The 21,356-nt window shown below is 37.2% G+C and overlaps 1 protein-coding gene across 1 annotated transcript in view; it reads left to right on the plus strand.

The window, feature by feature from the left end:
- LUZP2 (leucine zipper protein 2) overlaps positions 1 to 21,356 on the plus strand; it is a 258,849-nt gene that overhangs the window by 162,532 nt on the left and 74,961 nt on the right. The window contains exon 7 of the mRNA XM_032594839.1: positions 15,928 to 16,002. Within this exon, the coding sequence (XP_032450730.1) occupies positions 15,928 to 16,002 (75 nt within the window). The remainder of the gene's footprint in view (positions 1 to 15,927; positions 16,003 to 21,356) is intronic.

A 21,356-nucleotide genomic window follows, 5' to 3' on the forward strand; every position in this document is an offset into this window, starting at 1 on the left:
ACAGAGCATGAACAGGGGAGGGGCAGAGAGAGAGGGAGACACAGAATCGGAAACAGGCTCCAGGCTCTGAGCCATCAGCCCAGAGCCCGACGCGGGGCTCGAACTCCCGGACCGCGAGATCGTGACCTGGCTGAAGTCGGACACTTAACCGACTGCGCCACCCAGGCGCCCCATCTTCCTTCTGTTTTTTAACTGCATGACCTATCAGTCTATCATCACTTTTGTTGATTCTTTCTTCCTCCAGGTGTCTATAGTGTTGAACAAATTAATAACTCTTTTTTTAATTTTTGGTTATTATACGTTCATCTCCAAATTTTTGTTTTGTTCTTTTCAGTAATTCCAATCTTTTTACTGCTATTCTCTCTTTGATAAGATATTGTCTACATTCCTTCATTTGATAATTTAAGCATTATTTCCCTTAGTTCTTTGAGCATATGGATAGTAACTCCTTTAAATTCTTTGTATGCTAGTTCACCATCTGGACTGCCCCACAGGACACTTCTATTGCCTGTTTTTACCTGTATATGAGTCACATGTTCTGATTTTGTTGCATGTTTCATAATTTTATTATTAAAAAGTGGATATTTTATTTAATTTTTTTCATATAATTTATTATCAAGTTTGCTAACATACAGCATATAGTGCTCTTGGTTTTGGGGGTAGATTCCCATGATTCATCGCTTACATACAACGCCCAGTGCTCATCCCAACAAGTGCCCTTCTCAATGCCCCTCACCCATTTTCCCCTCTCCCCTGCCCCCCCTCATCAACCCTCAGTTTGTTCTCTGTATTTAAGAGTCTCTTATGGTTTGCCTCCCTCCCTCTCTGTTTGTAACTTTTTTTACCTTTCCCTTTCCCCCATGGTCTTCTGTTAAGTTTCTCAAGTTCCACATATGAGTGAAAACATATGATATCTGTCTTTCTTTGACTGATTTATTTCACTTAGCATAATACCCTCAATATTGATTCCCAGTACCAGTTTGCACAGCGGCTACACAAGTTTGCATTCCCACCAACAGTGCAAGAGCGTTCCCAAAAAACTGGACATTTTAAATAATATATTGTCCCAAATCTCAATACTGATTCCTTCCCTCTCCTGAGGTTTGGCATCGTTAGTATTTCCTTGTTTATTTACTTCTTTGTTAGTGATTTTGCTAAACTAAATCTGCAAAGCCCGTTTCCTCACTCTGTGCAGCCTTGGGCATTCCTGTTCAGAGTTTTTTCCCTTGTTTTCATCCTTTAGACTGATTAAACAGGGAACACTACTGGCATAGCATAAGGGACTTGCTGCTTAAAGATTTGCACCTTTTACTGTCAGACCCATGTATGAGTTGGAAATGTTTTCCATAATTCAGGGAATTTACAATTTGTCTCATTTTAATCCAGGGACTAGTACTTTGAAAGTTCCTTTCCACTTGCTCCAGAGAGGGCACCATTTTTGGTATGGACATAGTCTTCCAGTCTTCTAGATCATCAAAGATGAGTGATTTATTCATAAATGTTGCTTCCTATGAGTTGTCTAGATCAGAGTTGTTTATTCAGCTAATGTTTGCTCAAAGTTCATGCCAAAAGCCATTGTGCTATTTGAGGCTCCAGGAGCCCTTTGCTGATGAATCTGTGTGTGGCTTAGGGAGCACTTGCACTATCTCATCCCAGAAATCATCTGATTTTTCCTGAGTGGGTACAGCCTAGCACGTGCATGTAGTTTCTTGACCTTCAGGATTGTGTGTAAGTCCAGTAGGGCGCTTTCAGACTCTAGCTGGTTTTCCTTGTGAAACTGGCTGTTCCGTTCCTTCCCTTTTACTACGAGTATAATGAGGCTACCGATTCCTCTTTAAACCTCTCCACCAATATCTCCATTGTTTTCTACAGTGCCTTAGGAATGAAATTCTTTTAGCTCCTTTCCAGAAGTCTGCACTTTGAGGCATATCTGCAGAGCTCATTGCCCTCATGGTCTGCTCTCCCCTTGGGCAGAATCTGTGTATCACTGCACCGGGGCTGGAGGGTAGATGCAGAGGACAAGTGCCTATTTCTTCCTGAGTGGTACCACAGGGTAGAACATCTGCCTTATGATGGGATATGGGTGGGGGGGAAGTGATCAGGCCCCAACTTGTCATACCCAGAACAATGCTTTCACCAGGCCTTGGGGAGAAGAAGAAACATGGTTTGCCTGCCCCTGACAGGGTGAAACCACAACCATAGTCTCAGAGCATAGAGAATAGGAACCCTATTCTCTTGCTTCATTTTTATGGAGTTTACATTCTGGAATCCTAGTCCAATTCTTTTGTTTTGTTTTGTTTTGTTTTGTTTTGTTTTGAGAAAGCAAGAGAGCAAGGGAGGAACAGAGGGAGAGGGAGAGAGAGAATCCCAAGCAAGCAGGCTCTGTGCTGTCAGCTCAGAGCGCTATGCAGGGCTCAAACTCAAGAACTGTGAGATCATGACCTGAGCTGAAATCAAAAGTCAGACACTCAACCGATTGAGACACCCAGGCCTCTTGCCCAATTCTTATTCAATTTTAAAATGTGAGCTCAGGTGTTTATCTCCTCCCAGAAACATTTCCTGAGCCCCCAGGTTTGAGGTATGGGGACATCCTGTCTTCCTCCTTCTAATTCTGCAAGCTCTTTCCTATCCATCAATTTCATCAGCCCTACTTAGTCTTCAAAATGCAATTAAGGTCCATACTCATTAGCGCTGTCTCCTGTGTCTCCACCCTGAGGTCTGGGGAGGACCATCCTTTAATGTTCCATGAGCACCCCATATCTCTATGTTAGTGCTTACTGCATGCTTTTTGAATTACATGTTTGTTGGGGTACCTGGGTGGCTCATTTGGGTAAGACTCTGACTCTTGATTTTGGCTCACGTCATGATCTCATGGCTCGTGAGTTCAAGCCCTGCATCAGGCTCTGTGCTGACAGCATGGAGCCTGCTTGAGATTCTCTCTCTCTCTCTCTCTCTCTCTCTCTCTCTCTCTCTGCCCCTTCCCAGCTTGTGTGCACACATATGCTTTCTGTCTCTCAAATAAATAAATAAACTTAAAAAAATACCTATTTGTTTCACCTTACTATTGTCAGTGAACTTCTCAATTACACTTTATTTTCTTTGTATCTCTAGTCTCCAGGTCAGCACCAGACACACAGAAAATAATTATGGGTTAATCCAACATAACATATGGGGGGAAAACTGTGTGCCAAACACTATACAAACTATTAGATAGGTATGCCAGAACAGATGCCTGTTCTCAGGGACATATGACCTGACCTAGTAGATCAAACAGCAGAGTTACACACTGATTAAGGTGTGAGATTAAAAGAGAGAGAGAGAGAGAGAGAGAGAGAGAGAGAGAGAGAGAAGTATGGAGACGAACGTCCACCTAACGTTCAAAGACTTAATGTCAATGGATGTACTTGGAGTTGTGATGAGGAAGGAGTAGCTGAGATGAAACAAAAAAGCAAATGCTGTTTAACTAGATAGAAAGGATCCGTGGAGTAAGAGTTCAAAGTGGAGGGTCATACATATCAGCCCCCCTGTGGTCGAGTGAGCCAAGGGCCTGGATCTGAGAGTGTGCTGTGCCCGGAACACCCAGCAGGAGGAGGGTGTGGTGAGGAGTATATTAGAATGATAGGTAGTACTCCAATGATGTAGGGCTCGTAAGGTGCATTCAGGATTTTGGCTTTTATTTCAGAAGACTGGTCAGCCAACCATAGCCAATTCTAACCCATTCCCTCTTTTTGTATGGCCTGTGTGCTAGAAGTGGGTTTTGCATTTTTAATTGATTTTTTTAATGAAAAGAATTTCAGGATGTATGACTATGTCAGGATGTGTGTACATAATATGAAATTCAATTACAGAGTCAAAAAAAAAGTCCCCTGGTATTGGAATACAGCTATTGTTTATGCACTGTCTGTACTACTTTCGTGCTATAGTGACAGAGTTGAGCCGTTGTAATGGAGACTCAAAGCTATCTGGCCCTTTACAGAAACAAGTCTGTCAACAGCAGTCCTATAGTAGTGGAGGGCAGTGACGTGTTTTAAGCAAAACTTTTAAAGGGCACACAATCACGTAGCCATGTTTTGGTTTTAGGAGGGAAGACAACTTAGAGGAAGGCAGACTCGTTAGAAGGTGCATCAGCCTGCGCGCTTTGGCAGGACTCAGCATCATGGGACTCAGCAGGTAGACTACTTATGAGGGAGGAGGAAGATCTGGTCTCTTTTCTACTGAAAAACATAAGGCCTCTCCAGGATATATTGTTTTCTCTTCATTCACATCAGTGATTGTACTGGTTTAATTTAAGCAGCTACTATTATAAAACATTTTTTGGCGGTGACTTTTAGGTTGAACATATTTAACATAGAACGTTGTGTAATTTTAAGGTGTACAACATGTTAATGTGATAATTTATATATTGTAATATGATTGCCGCTGTGGCACTATTTAGTACCTCTAGTCCCATTACATAATTATCCCTTTCTTTTCTTTTTTAAAAATTTTTTTTTAACGTTTATTTATTTTTGAGACAGAGAGAGACAGAGCATGAACGGGGGAGGGGCAGAGAGAGAGGGAGACACAGAATCGGAAGCAGGCTCCAGGCTCTGAGCCATCAGCCCAGAGCCCGACGCGGGGCTCGAACTACCGGACCGCGAGATCGTGACCTGAGCTGAAGTCGGACGCTTAGCCGACTGAGCCACCTAGGCGCCCCAATTATCCCTTTCTTTTCAATGGTTGGGATAATGAAGTTTTAGTGTTTTAGTAAGTTTGCAGTACAATATCCTTGTGTATATTCATTATAATATTCATTAGATCTCTGGTTTATTTGGTACTTGTTGCATGTGTATAAGCTTAAACAACATCAGTCTTACCCTCCCCCCATGCTCCATTCCTTTGGGAAACATTTTGAGTGTAGTGATGTTGAGGTTACTCCTGTCTTTGTCTTTTTATAATATTGTCAAGCATAAGTAGGGATGTATATGTTTTACTGAGGCATAGCCAGGGATCATGATAATCAGTGAAAACCATACTGTGTGCTTCCTTTGAAGAGGTGTTTCTGAATGCTGGATTTATATCAAATTTATATGTACATTTATCAAAACACTGAAGCCCGTGTTAAGCCAGATACGATTCTGCCTTGGATGGTTTGGGTGGGAGAATGGTTACTTTTTTTTTTTTTTTCTTTTCATCTTAAGTGCTCTGAGCTGTTTGAATAGGTTACTGGGTTGAGGAAGTAAATGGGTGGATGCATAGTGGATAACTAGATGAACAGAGAAATGGATGAATGGGGAGATGGATAAGTGGATGGATGTGTGAGAACTGCATGAATAATAGGGTAGGGAGTGTGTAAGTGGAAGGATAAATGATGGCCAAATGAGTTGACTAGTAGCTAATTGATGAATGAAAAAAAATTAATGGGTGAATGAATGAGGGAAGAGGGAACACATAAGGATGAGGAGCAGTAAACCTTGCAATACTTCTTATAATATTTAGTTTACCAAATTGCCCAGAAAAAATAATAATTTTCCCAGGTTTAGTAAAAATATGATTGAGAAGATTCATTCATCATCCAGGTATGAGTTACTCAGATGGTCACTGACACAGAAACACACAAAGCCTTATGGAGGCTAAGTAGGTAAAGCAAAGTGACAGCTGCGAGACCGGCAAAATAAATATCTGACCCCCATTTTGACAGCTACAATGACAAGACATGTAACCTCTCTAACTGTGAGGATAGACCAGTGACATGTGACAAAGGCCAATAGAAATTAAGCTGTTATTTTTGGTGTCTTTGGAGAAGCAATATAGCTAGTGAATTGGGTTACAAAGACAATTTTTTACTCAAACCTAACTGACAGCTCTAACTTCTAGATAATTTTTCCAAAGACATACCAAAAAAAAAAAAAAAATCAGAACCAAAACCAACTTGTACTTCAACTTTTTGCATTTATTACCTCAGTCAGGCCTTAGAACAGCCCTTTGATGTAGTTACACTTGTTAACACTATTTTATTAAGAAGGAAATCCCACTGAGAGATTAGGTTAATTATCTTCCCCAAATTATTTGTACCGCTAAGTTTTTATGACACATTTTTTCACACAAAAAATTAATCAAGACAGTGATTGCAAAATTTCTGGTTTTCGTTCTGTGATATCTACTGGGGTTTCTTGAAATAATTTTGCCGTGAAAACTTTCATTCTCATTTCGACATTTTTGTTCTTGGTCAAATGAAGGAGCGTATTTTATGTCCCACTGCAGTTTACTACCCTTTGGGAAGCAGTGAAGTCCAGAACAATGTAATCACTGGAAGCAAAAATGTGCATTATAGTATACAATCCTAGACAAACAGTCTTAACTAGATACAAGTTTTATTTATTTTTTTTTTCAACGTTTATTTATTTTTGGGACAGAGAGAGACAGAGCATGAACGGGGGAGGAGCAGAGAGAGAGGGAGACACAGAATCGGAAACAGGCTCCAGGCTCTGAGCCATCAGCCCAGAGCCTGACGCGGGGCTCGAACTCCCAGACCGCGAGATCGTGACCTGGCTGAAGTCGGACGCTTAACCGACTGCGCCACCCAGGCGCCCCTAGATACAAGTTTTAGAATCAGGAATGAGTCTGAATCACCAAATTTGGTAAGGTAACCTTTGGCCATATAAGAGTAGCCTCATTCAGGTTTTCTTGCCTCCTTTGCTATGTGTAACAATAGTGCTTAGTTTTATAAAAGTTTAAAAAATAACATAATTAAATATCAGCACGGTTCTTGGCAAATTGTGAGTATTCCATAAATTTTTACTGATGCTGTTATTCTCATCTGACAAATGAAAAAAACAGATTTGAGAAAGTAAAGGCTTTGTCAATAACTTAAAGCTGGTAAATCATAAAACAAAGACCAAACACATGCCTTTAAAGGTTATATTTCAGGAGTGTTTCCAATTCCCCTTATTATAATCATTTAATGATAAATATTTGTTTTAAAAAAGTCAGTAAAATTTACGTGATTGTTGATGTCGATTTGTCTGTACTGCTGGCTTTAGTCATTATCCTAGTTAGCTCAAGTAAAATATATTTCAGCATTAAAGAAAAAAATATCATGTATGCTATTAAATATCAGAAGATCTTCAATCAGTTTATCCTATCTACTGGTACAATTTGGGAACTAGTTTTCTATAGCATGGAAAGAAAACCTATATTCTCTTGCCACTCTGAATATAACAAAAGTCAAAATTTAAACCAGAACTTTATGCCATCCTTTATTGTAGCATATACCCTATTTAAAATAGGAAATAATTGTTAGTTTATGCATCATATCCTCTGCTACAGTGCACATTCTTGGAGTCTACATTTTATGTATCTTTATAGTCCTTATAATTTGCATATTGATTAGCACATAGTAGAGAACTCCTAATTATTTGTGGAATCAACCTGAATTGATTCAAATACAGCTCATCAATGTGTTAACAATTTGACAGTTGTACTGGCAACTGAGTCTGGGCAGAATTTTAGGTCTGGTAATGAGATGACTAAATATTAAATGATGTGATAATAGCCTGATAAAAATTAGATATCTCCCTTTAATCATAAATTATTAGTAGTAATATAAGTTATAATAATATGAGTGATTGTTATCCAAATCATTATCTTTATTGTTTGTTGAACACCACCTATGTCTCCTGATCATATTCAAAAATGTTTCTAATCCTTACAAAGTCCTTTTCAGTCATATTATAATGTAATGATAATGCATTCAATCAACAATTGGGGGGGACTAATGCTGCCTCACACTTTCCTGGGGACTTACATAATTCATCAGTGAACAAAAGCTTCCTAACTTAGCAGAGCTTACGTTTAAGCAGGTGTGATAGGCAATACTCAATAAACAGAAAACATAATCCATGTAGTATATTAAAAAGTCAAGCACTCTAAGAAAAAGAAAAAGTAGAGAGTTATAGAGGATTGAGAATTCCAGGTGGGAAGTAAGGCAGCTCACAATGTTAAGAGTCTAGAATAGGTTTGTTAAGCAGCTGACACTTATGCCAAGAATTAAGAGAGGAGGCATTTGTCAAAGACAAAGGTAGGCTTTGGAGTTATCAAGAACTGGTTCTGAATATATTTCTTCTACATATCCTCTACCATTTGCTAGAACTCCATAAACTTTTGCACATCTAGAAAAACAGAAAAAGCAGTTACTTTGCCTGGATGTTTGACTATTAAATATAGTCAAATTGTGGAAATTGTATAGCACTTGACTAGCAGATGTTAAGCATGATGTAATATGTTAAAAAAATACAGTGTGGGGACGCCTGGGTGGCGCAGTCGGTTAAGCGCCCGACTTCAGCCAGGTCACGATCTCGCGGTCCGGGAGTTCGAGCCCCGCGTCAGGCTCTGGGCTGATGGCTCAGAGCCTGGAGCCTGTTTCCGATTCTGTGTCTCCCTCTCTCTCTGCCCCTCCCCCGTTCATGCTCTGTCTCTCTCTGTCCCAAAAATAAATAAACTTTGAAAAAAAAAATTAAAAAAAAAATACAGTGTGCTAAAAAGGGTAGCTCATGTTATATACTATTGCATGGGAAATGAGATATTCACATAGGTTGCAAACTCTGTTCCATCTCTGGGTGATGTGCCACCTTTCTAGGGCTTCGCGTATTCCCTAGAGTTTAGCTCACTCTCTAACTGCTAAATTCCGTGTTTTGGGGTTCCACCTTTAAATTTGAGTGAAAAGAACAAAATAAGTCTGGTGGGAAATAGGTCATGGAAATACATTAAAAGTCTCTACTAAAATTTTAGCATTAAAATGAATTTAAAGGAAAAAAAATTCAGATTTAGAGTGGTAGAGAATTTGACAAGCTGGTATGTAGATGTTCAGTACCTGCTGCTTTTAACAAAATTCGCTTAGTGGAATGAAAATTTTGAAAGAATGTTTGGGATAAGCATCCAGAGCAGCTGCTGTACTTTGGCAGTAACAAAATTAAAGCAATTGGCCTCATCCAGCCTTCGAGTGGCAGGAGGATTTGCACAAACAGAGGGGACCATGACATTTAGGCAGATTTCACATAGGAAAAAAATACACCTATTCAAAATATTTACCACCGACTTAATCCTGACATCTACAAAAATTTATGCCAGATCTTATCTCTGTCCACTCACCGCTGTTGTCAGTAATGTTAAACCATCACTTCCTGTGCCTGTTAGAAGGAAGTGTAACCATTGCCTGTCATGCCAATTAACTGCCAGGAAAGAGATTTACATGATGGACTGAAAAGGCTCCCAGAAAAGCATTCTGCGGCCTGGAAAAGTAAGGACTCAAAATTTTGTCTTCAAAATGTTCAATTAAGTATAGAGAGTTCTTGTAAACACTGGGGTTCTACAGACACAATTGAGGACAAAACAAATTAAGTTCTCTGGAGAAAGATAAGAAATCTGTTTTCTTTTTTTTTTTTTTTTAATTTTTTTTTTCAACGTTTATTTATTTTTGGGACAGAGAGAGACAGAGCATGAACGGGGGAGGGGCAGAGAGAGAGGGAGACACAGAATCGGAAACAGGCTCCAGGCTCTGAGCCATCAGCCCAGAGCCCGACGCGGGGCTCGAACTCACGGACCGCGAGATCGTGACCTGGCTGAAGTCGGACGCTTAACCGACTGCGCCACCCAGGCGCCCAAGAAATCTGTTTTCTTAGTACACTACATGGTGTCAGCTCCAAATGTACTCATTTGTTCATTCATTCATTCATCTAATACTTATTAAGCATCTCCTAGGTACCTATCACTAATCTAAGAATTATCGATTCAAGGGTTAGCAAAACAGAAGCAATTTGTGTTCTGAGACTGTTGTCCAATGAGGGAATGAGACATTAACAAACAGATAAATGGATAGATGACAACTGTAATAAGTAGGGATTGACTTAGCCAGTATATGTTAATATAGACGTGCAGATTGTCCAAATATTAAAGTATTTCTGTACCAACTGGTACATAACTATTATCCCCTTCATGCTGGCCCTTCTTGAACCCTTCATCTTTCCTGGCATCTCTCCTAGCTGTCATTCACCCATAAATGGCTAACACCTGTTATAGCACGATGGCTCTGCCATAACATCCTGATAACCATGTACATCTACATTTAGATCACATAGGCAAGGCTAGCATGGGGTTTAACTCAAGTCTTGGGGGCATGTCCTGTGATCTTCCATGGAACATATAAAGACAGGTAGTCTTATTTGGTGATGTTACAGGACTGTTTCTCATCTGCCTCCCTATCTCATAGGAGGTTGCTTTGTAGCAATTTCCTATTTGCCTTCCTAATGTCTTTAAGGTGTGGGACTTTCCATATTACACTTCTGTTCCTCCTTTGGGTATAGCTGTGGGCTCTAAATGGCTTTGCTGTAGTTTGGAGTTGGATCCACAATGGCAGAGAGACATATGTTGCCTTTGATATGGCACCCTGGTTTGATGTCATCCAGTGATACTAAAGACATGGAGCCCCAACACCATGCTGATCTTCCTTATGTTTTCAGTGTGAGTAATAAACTGTCCAAATTTATTTGGGCTCCTGTCTCCTTCCTGGCTGAATTGATGGGGATATGGCAAGCCTGCTTAGGAGCTGCCAAAGTGCTGCTGCTTAGGGACTGCTTGACTACTTGACACCTGTCAAGCAAAGAACTCTCAGAACCTTGTTCCAGCATTCAGAGCAGAGTCAGATTTTATTGGGTTGTGTCCATATCATACCAATCATTTTCTATTTCAAGAATCACAACTGGTAAAAGTAATATAAAAAATACAATATCTCACAAAGAATATAACAAGAATGATGAAATTATGTTTTCAGTCTATGAGAATCAGCATTTCAACTGGGCTCTAAAAAGGATGAGTAGGAATTTACCAGGGAAAACAGGGTAACAGAGAATTTTCCATGATTATATGTAGAAAGAGCAGGTACATGTGAAGACCCTGAGGCATGTAAGAAATCTTCTTTATTCGGTAAACTATAACTATAAAGAAGGCCAGTGACACATCATATAATGCTTTGGGGTCAAAATATCTCTGTCTCTTCTGAGAGCCTAGTAAAACACTTGTAATTCCACCAGTGAAGTTAAAGTGCCTCTGATTTCAAATAGAACACCAATATAATTTTGTTTTCTGACTATGTAGAATACACATTGATAGCTCTAATGATGAATACAGAAAGGTTTAAGAAGCAATGTGATGTAAAGTAGTTGAAACTGAGCCATGAGTGAAGTTGTCTACTTTGTAGGTATACCAGGACCTGTGTTGCCCAATTTAGCTTTTAAACCATTACTGTAAAAGTACCTTAGTGTCGTATGTTTGGAGTCAGGCATACTTGGTACCAAAACTTCACTCTAGTTCTGTGTCTATTCTCTCTGCTCCGTTTTCCAAATTAGTCAAAGATGGTAATACTATCTGCCTTCTAGGTTTAATGATAACATTTGGGAGGTAATATATGGGAATGGACATGTGCCTACCACACCATGGTAATTACAAAATGGTATTTATGATTATTAAATGGGGCTTATCACTATGTATTAGCAAAGAGAGAATAAAACAAAAATACAGATCGATATTATATAAAAGAATATAAGTAAATACCAAAAATACCCATGAATACAATAATACAGAAGCAGAAAGTATTTTATACTTTATTTATATTCACAGAGTATGTGTGTATGTATGTATTCTTTTTTCAAAGGGTAATTGCATATTTACACTTTATTTTTATTTTGAAAAATGTTTATATTTTGTTTGTTTATTTATTTATTTATTTACTTACTTACTTATTTATTTAAATTCAAGTGAGTTAACATACAGTGTAGTCTTGTCTTCAGGAGTAGAACCCGGTAGTTCATCTCTTAGATATGATAGCCAGTGCTCATCCCCAAAATTGCCCTCCTTAATGCCCATCACCCATTTAACCCATCCCCCCACCTGTGTCCCCTCCAGCAACCCTCAGTTTGTTCTCTGTGTTTAAGAGTCTCTTATCGTTTGCCTGCCTCTGTGTTTGTATCTTATTTTTCCTTCCCTTCCCTTATGTTCATCTGTTGTGTTTCTTAAATTACACATATGAGTGAAGTCATATGATACTTGTTTTACTCTGACTGAATTATTTTGCTTAGCATAATGACATGTAGTTCCAACCATATTGTTGGAGATGGTGAGATTTCATGCTTTTTCATTGCCAAGTAGTATTTAATTGTATTTTTTTAAATTTTTTTAATGTTTTTATTTATTTTTGAGACAGAGACAGAGCATGAGCAGGGGAAGGGCAGAGAGAGAGGGAGACACAGAATCCGAAGCAGGCTCCAGGCTCTGAGCTGTCAGCACAGAGCCCGACGTGGGTCTTGAACTCACAGACTGTGCGATCGTGATCTGAGCCAAAGTTGGATGCTTAACCAACTGAGCCACCCAGGAGCCCCATGATTGTATTTTTATGCCACATCTTCTTTATGTATTCATCAGTAGATGGACATTTGGGCTTTTTCCATAATTTGGCTATTGTTGATAGTACTGCTATTAACATTGGGGTGAATGTATACCTTTGAATCAGCACTTTGGGATCCTTTGGATAAATACCTAGTAGTGCAATTGTTGGGTCATAAGGTAGCTCTATTTTTAATTTTTTGAGGAACCTCCATACTGTTTTCCAGAGTGGCTGCGTCAGTTTGCATTCCCACGAACAGTGCAAAAGGGTTCCCCTTTCTTTGCATCCTCGCCAACATCTGTTGTTTCCTGAGTTGTTAATTTTAGCCATTCTGACAGGTGTGATGTGGTATCTCATTGTTTATTTAAACTCATAATTATTTAAAGTAACTATTAACTAATAAGATTAAGTAGCAAGCTATTTATGTAATTTGAAGGACCACTCCTCATCCAGGATTTTAAGATAGTATATATTGAACTGATGATACCTGCCGTAAAAAAGGCACAAAGTAGACAACCTCCATTTTTTCTCGAGCTATTGCAAATGAAAAATTACATATTATATTATGATCTAGAATCATTACTCCTAGAAGTTATTTTCTCTTAGAAAATTCATGATAGACAAAGATAAAATAGATTCATACTAATTTAAGGAAGGTTTTTTTATCTTCATGACGTAGATAAATATGACAGTAAAGAAAAATGAGATACTTCTAGATCAAATTTCAAAGCAATATGTTCAATCCAGATTTATATAGATCACAGAAACTTCCCAATGCACAGTATGAAAGGAATCATCTGATATCCACCTTTCATGAATGCAATTTTTATTTTTAGTGATAGTCATGATGAATAAAACTTCTAGATGTTTTATAGAATGTTTTATACTTTATATATGTGTGGTTCAGAGTCTAAGACTCATTAGTTAAGAACCAAAAAGCTAAGTAGAGTACTGGGGAAGTAGCTAGAAAGTGCTGTCATGATTCCCAAGACTAATATAAAGAACAAAAATCTGTAAGGAGATGTTTGGGCATTAAAGATGATTTGCCCACGACTACCATCTATCTCTAATGGCAAATAGTGGATGGGTGGAAACTCATTCTCCCTCCTGGCCTATATCTTTTTCTCCATTTTTCTTTCATATCAATTCTACATACACAATACAAGTTCCATTGCATATTTAAGACGTTTTTTTTTTTTAGTAACATGAATGACATAGTGCATATTCTATAAAATTCATCTGGCATAAAAATAAACTTGAAAGGGGTGGTTTTCTGCTGAAAGCTTCATTTCTTCAGCTGTTTCCTCAGGCTCATTGGCTACCATTATCTGTTCTTTTGTTTAACTTTAGGGCATATATTTCATTTCTCTGAATACCTAGTAAGATTTTATTCTGTGCTGGACATTGTCATTTATACGTTAGAAAGATGCTGGATTTTATATGCTTTTTAAGATTGTTAATTTTTGTCCAATAATGCAGTTAAAATACTGGTATTGCCTTGATGTAGAGTTGGCTTTATACTTTGTAAGTGCATATATGTTAACATCCAAGATCATATCTAAGTTCTTCTCACTTGACTGAGCTAAACCTCCGAAACTCTGTCCCCACCTTGACCTCCCAGAATCTTATCTAGGTTTTGATGTAGATATAGTTCAGGTAGGCCGAAAGTAGATTTTATATTAGAGCAGGCCTCAGCAGATATTTTCTAGAATTGATCACATAACAAAGACTTCACTCTTTGCAATCTATATGGTCTCCATTGCAGGTACTCAATTCTACCATGGTAGCACAACAGTTCACAATACATAAATAAATAAAGGTGGCTGTGTTCCAATAAAATTTTATTTACAAAAACAGGCAGTGGGCCAGATTTGGCCTTTGGGTTTTAATTTGCCAACCACTGCTCTCGTGCATGGCTGTTCCTTTGTTGCCTATGGTGTGTAAATAAGGCTTATGAATGTGTCTAGAATGCTAACATCCTTCTGCAAGGCTCAATCTCTGATGTGGGTTTTGTTCTGCTCATATAACAGTTATTTGTGATTAGCCTTGTGTAATATATCACCCTGTGTATGTGCAGCCCATTTCTCAGCCAAGGATTTTCAGGAACACCCCTACAAACTGATTTTTGGAAGTGCTGCCCTTGCTTGCCTCCCTCTATCTCTGCTCCTTTTCCCAGTACACCGTAGGCATTTAATCATCCCCAAACTCTGATCTCTGCCTCCACAGCTCGGTGCAATTACAGTGATCTGCTTGGGCCACAGCCCTTGCAGCTAGGTCAGGAAATTGCCCTGAGGCAAAAAGTCTGGTATAGTGACAGTTCTCACGCAGTGAGTTTTCCATATTTCCTGGTTCACAACCTGACATAGTTAGCTTATAGTTGTTTATGGACAAGGACTAGACCAAGACCAGTTACTGTAAGCAGAAGATTGGGATCTTTTATTTTTAAATAACGAAATATAAGTATCTAACAAGAATTTAATTAATGAAAAATCAATCTTATTTACTCACGTTAATGAAAATGCAAAGTTCATTTGATTTCATGTGTGGTTTGGTTGAGAAGTTTTCATTCACCAGATCCTATAATACATTTATTTGCTATTTTCTATGCTCTGCTTTCTTCTCTAGGGCAATTTTAGCCTCATGATGTTCTCGTTTTCTAGAAATGAGGCTATTAGAACTTAGACGTAAACATCCTTATACAATATTACCAGGAAAAATTAAAAAAATATATATGATGTTTATTCATTCTGATAAAGAAGAGAGACTCCTTTCATTCCAGAAGGCACCAGCATATATCTTCTTGTCTTTGACATGCTGTTAATTAGATGCTCAGGCTGTCATAACAAAAGACTGCCATAACATAAGCCACAGACTGGGTGGCTTAAACAACAGAAATTTATTTTCTCACCATTCTGAGGGCAAGAAATGTGAGACTAAGGTGCTGGCAGACTTGTTTTCTTGTGAGGGCTCTCCCTGGCTTGCAGAGAGTGCCGTCTCACTGTGTCTTCACATGGCCTTTACTCCAGGTGAGCATGGAGAGAGATAGGTCTCTGGTGTCTCTTCTTCTTATCAGGACATCAGTCATACGGGATTAGAGTCACCCCTTTACGACCTCATCTCACCTTTTTTACCTCTGTAAAGGGCTTGTCTCCAAATCCAACCACGTGGTGGGAGGAGGTAGAGTTTCAACATATGAATTTTAGGGAAATAAAATTCAGTCCAGAACAACTAGAAACATAACTGATTTATTTCCGAGTATTTTCAGGGACTTGAACTGGAACTCAGCAACTAGATGTGTTGGTCCAGTAAAGAATTTAGTGTGTATTAATCCAGAACAAACCATTTTCTGAAGCTTAACCACATATAATACAAAACTTTTAACCTGAGTTCTAAATAGATTTCACAAGGTTTTTTTTTTTTTTTTAATTCTTTGCAATGAATGAAAGATGCTTAAAGTAAAAAGGGACATTATAGAATTTACTTAAAAAGATTTGCTTTTTTTCATTTTACAGGCCCAACAACTTACTGATCTGGAACGAAAATTAGCTGTGGCCAAAATTGAGCTGGAGAAAGCAGCTCTTGACCGGGTAAGTTTACATCCGTGAATCGTTACAACTTCAGTTTTAGCAGCAAAACTAGGGTATACCTATTGCTTCACTTGATTTATTAATGCAGTTCCAGATGCCATGCTTGGAAGATGGTTATAGAATTCATGAGTACTTGATATTCTCCTGGGAACCCAATTCTTTCCTTGTTTTTGCTGCTACAGTAAACTGACTCAAGGTTCAGCCTTGTGAGTTCATGGCTTCATTTTCCACCTTACTGGTACATTTGTTCCATAATACTACGAATAAACATGCTTGAAAGCACCAACAAAGATGCCATGTATTAACTCTGGTTGAATGAGTTATGAAACAAATGGAAGTAGTCATTGACACTTTTTATTTTGGAAATTTTAAATCAGAGTTCTGGAGGTAGAGTCATGAATCAGGAAGGTAGCTGTCCTAAACAAATCTGTCCTAACCAAGATAATGAAAGTGTGGGTGACTGTCCATCTTTAGGACAGCTTTTCTTAAATATAATTCATTGCCATGACAGTTGCATTTTTAAAGTTCACAAAGTTGTGCTGCCATCACCACTAATTCCAAAAGATTTTCTTCACCTCTTTTCACCCTACCTATTTCATTTTGGTTTTATTAATCTTTCATTGTGTTACGATTATGTGTTGCCAGGATAAACCACAACTCCAATATGATGCCTACCTGTGCTTTTCAGTACTCTTCATATGAGAGATACATGGAGACTAGGCCATTGGCATATGGAGAAGGAAACGTAGAGGAATAAATTGATTATATAATTCAGAATTATGGTATCTGGCAACATTTCTTAATGCCTCTCTTTTTTTCACTTTTAAATCAAGTTTATAAAATTATAGTAAGTAAATATTCCTTTATTCTATAATTCATTCAGAACAAAAGAGTAGAGTTATTTTAAAATAATCTCTTTGTTTCCTCACACCCATTTATCAAATACCCAATGCAATTTTCTGTAATACTTAGGTCATATATCTAGCACATGTTAATATAGGAAACTCTGAATCTGAGAAATCAATCATAGCATTTTAGACTTAAGGAGACAAACACCACATTATTCTCCATCAAAATCTTGGAAAGTAACAGGGCTATCCAGGAGTAATCTGCATTTTACTAGGCCTTCAACACATCCCCCTGAGATCAATTCTTGATTGGATTGGAATTATCAGCCATCATTCTGTCTAACATTGGAAAGGTAGACCCTTTCTTGTGGAAGATATCATCTGGGGAATTTTTGGTTCATTTATACACAGTGTTTGACATGTAATGAAAGCATTCTAGACATGTGGAGAGGGAATACAATCTGATCAGTATACATAAAGAAAACAAGGAAAGCATAACTGGAACTGATTCAGAGACTGAAATGAGAAAACTAAAATTTTACAAAGATGATGTGTGTGTGTCACAATAGTGGAAAGTAATCAAAACAGAAAAAAAAAAGATAAAATATTTCACTAGACTCAGAATCTATAAAAAATCAGGTAGATATTCTAGAATTAGAACAATATAATGCACATAATTAAGACTTTAATGCTGCTCAGTAGAAGATTGGATGATTGGACATAATAGAACTGAAGACAAGTAAAATGTAAGGACAGTTAATGTCCAATACCTTTACTAATATAGAGAAGGTACAGATAAGTGGAAAGTAAATAGAAAGAGAATAAGAAATGTATATCAATTCAAAAAAAATTAAAGTATTTATAACTGTTGTCCCAGAAAGAATGACAAACAGAAGCAATATTTGTAGGGATAATGACTTAAAAATTTTCCACATGGAAAATTATAGATCAATCCAAGAGACAGATGTCACAATCCTAAATCAATATGTAAACAGCAATATTCCTTTAAATTGTGTATAAATTTTTAAAAGTACACTTAAGACCCATGCACTTTTTCCATTATCTTCTATATTTCACTGCAATTTATTAACAAAAGGTACCTAACTTTAGAAAATTTTAAATGCGAATAAAAACAATCAGATGTCATCTCAACACCATCAAATTGGTAAAAATTAAAAAGCCTGATGATACCAAATTCTGATACACTAGTGGTGGGAGTATAATTATTAAATCAGTGTAAATGTATGTATCCTAGAATTTGCACTATCCCTATGTGCTTGGAAACATGCATAAAGACATAGAATACAATAATGTTTGTATTAATAGCAAATTGAAATAATTTAAATGTTTACTGTTAGAATTAGCATATACATTTTATATATTTTCCATACTTACATTTTCAAATAGTAATCAAAATTTAATATTAATGAATAAATATAAAGACATTTATATCAATATTGATACATCTGTAACATATAATGTTGAGTAAAAATATTCAGAATTATATATATAGTATTCAACAATTGTTCAAATACACAAATCACATTTTGTTTTGATTACATATCAGATAAATAGCTGAAGTAGAAAAATACATATCAAATTCAAGGACCCAATAGCCTTGGGGAAAGATGGAGTAAAATAACACTAAGAATGCTTTAAAATACTTCTACTAATAATTGTATAAATTCTCTAGTAATTGTATAGACACAGATAAATAGTCTTTAATTCATATACACACATATGTGTATTGTACATATTATATACATGCGTCATGTTCTATATGCATTGTATATATACGTTAGATACATATAATACATGCCATGCATATGTGTATATTAACAATATGTATATGCATGTTTCATATGTATTTTATAAAATTATAATAAATACCATATGTGACAAATATATATAATAAACATGATGCTTTTTAACATTTAATTCAGATTGATATTTACCTGATATTTGTTATATTGTTCTCTATATACCCCTATATTTTTCAAAATAAGTTACGTTAAAAAATAAAGAAAGTGTGCTATCTCCCGTCAAGAGCTTTCCATTTTGGAGATCACAGCATAGCAACCATTTTATTTTAAAAAATAAACAAGTAAGATGATCATAGACTTGCTTTGGAATAATACACTGTATACATTTAGCAGTTTTCTAAGGAAAAGAGGTTGCCTTCTAGCCACCAAGTTAAACTATGGGTGTTTTGATACAGGAAAGAGTAGATGGAATATTTCAGGCAAATTCATTATGGAGTTCTTAAGGTATCTCCCTTCTCTGCAGTAGCTGTGAAGAACCAGGCCAGAATTCTACTTCCCAGGTACTTGGGTCTCACGTAGGCATTACCACATATGGCCAAAAACAATTACATAGCTAGCATAGCTAACTTTTCAAACAGGATATCCAGAAGGTATTATACTAACAAATTAGTAAGGGCATTTTGTGAATTCTAATGATATTGCTTCTTAAGGTTTAGATCTTTGACAATGAGGCTTTTGAATAAACAACTAGATATTTTAACAACTCCATTCCTTTGTGATTGTCTTATTTTGTGTTTTTCTGAGTATTTAAAATAATATTTAGTAGTTTTGAGGAAGTCTGCTTGCTATTTTGTAAGTGAGGTCAAGTATAATTCATGTTACCAAGATTCCAGCTTTATGAGATTTTTTTTTTAATTTATGAAAAGAGAAGTTTATACTAATTTATGTTAATGTGTGTTGACTATATCCAACTCATGCTATAAAATACTACTTTTTAAAAAGGGAAAAAAGGGGGCGCCTGGGTGGCGCAGTTGGTTAAGCGTCCAACTTCAGCCAGGTCACGATCTCGCGGTCCGTGAGTTCGAGCCCCGCGTCAGGCTCTGGGCTGATGGCTCAGAGCCTGGAGCCTGTTTCCGATTCTGTGTCTCCCTTTCTCTCTGCCCCTCCCCGTTCATGCTCTGTCTCTCTCTGTCCCAAAATAAATAAAAAACGTTGAAAAAAAAATTAAAAAAAAAAAAAAAAGGGAAAAAAGTCTTTACAGAGTTGAGAGAATCAGAAAATCAGAATACATATGATCCTAAAATTCAACTAGACCATTAAAAAAAAATTTTTTTTTTAATCCTTTCTCTGGACATCCCTGCCACAATCTCTATAACATGCTTTACGTCCTGGGAAGACACTGGATTCCTATGACCCCGAGCCAGTCCAGCCTCCTCTAAGTTTTTAACAATTCTGTTAGAATGTTCTCCCTTACGTTAAATCTTTTCTGTGGTTTGACTTCAAATAATCCACTTAGTCAGGTTTGAAATGGCTACATAGGTTTGACATGCCAGTCCTGTGACTACCATGCAGTAGGATGTATGGGAAACTGAAAACATGTATGAATCATGGTCTGGGATTCCACACCTCTCACATTTCATTGGGCACCAAAAATTAGGAAATAATTGTTTGCAGAGCTAGGAGGTCTCCGAAGCACAGAGAATGAATATTTTAAGTACTTGTGGGTTGTATAAACTGATATGGTCACATAATACTTCATGGGCAAATTATAATTTGGCCTTAGTCACAGAACCCCAGGTTAACGTAGTTTTTGTGTTTTTTTTTTCCCACCTTTGTCTTACCCATTCTATGCTTTTCTCCACCCCATCTCTATCCATTCCCCACTTAGGTGTGCCTAGCTCACACCATGCCACAGTCTGGATTCAGCAGAAGAGGCTTGATATTGCAGTATTTATATAAAGGTCTCCAGAATCAGTCTACCTGTGTTCAAATCATAAGTCTTCCACTGAATGACCATGTTCAAATTCCTCAAACTCCTTATGCTTCACTGCAAAATGGAATAATAGTAAAACTTACTTTATAAGGGTAATGACAAAACCATATGCATCCAACAAAAAAAAAGTACTGAGAACTTTTGGCATATGGAAAACCCTCAGTGAGCATAGTAATTATTAATATGAGTGAGTGAGATCATAGACACTGCCTCTCTGTGGTGACAGGTTTTTCTCTGTAACCTTCAGGATCTTGTCACTGTTTTTGCTACAGTAAACTATAAATGCATTTTGTATTACTGGAGGTCGGTTTCAACAAATCTCTTGTACCATATGTATGAGGCTCATAAACTGCAGTCATAAAGGCCGGTGGAAATGCTAGCTCACTTCAAAATGGATAAAAAGTACAGTTTAATGAAATTGCTCTCCACCTCTCTCCATCATCTTTATATGAGACTTTTTTTTTTACTCTCTTCAGTTGCCTAGCGCTCAAGAATGTTATATCTGGGCTTCAAATAACCTTAAATACCTCATAAATATTATCAAAACACCTTCACACTCTAACGTGGTTCCCACGACATGTTTAATAAAAGAAGTTTCAGTTTACTATCCCAATATACACAATAATAATCTCAAGATCTAAGAATCAACCTTGGTTTTGCAAACAATTATATATTTGGCAATATCTTATGAATTATCGTTAGCCTCAGCTACTGGCCTGTAAAAAAATAAAAGCTTTATGGTATGGAAAT

Source organism: Lynx canadensis, chromosome D1, assembly GCF_007474595.2.
Source record: "Lynx canadensis isolate LIC74 chromosome D1, mLynCan4.pri.v2, whole genome shotgun sequence".
In the NCBI taxonomy this organism is placed as follows: domain Eukaryota; kingdom Metazoa; phylum Chordata; class Mammalia; order Carnivora; family Felidae; genus Lynx; species Lynx canadensis.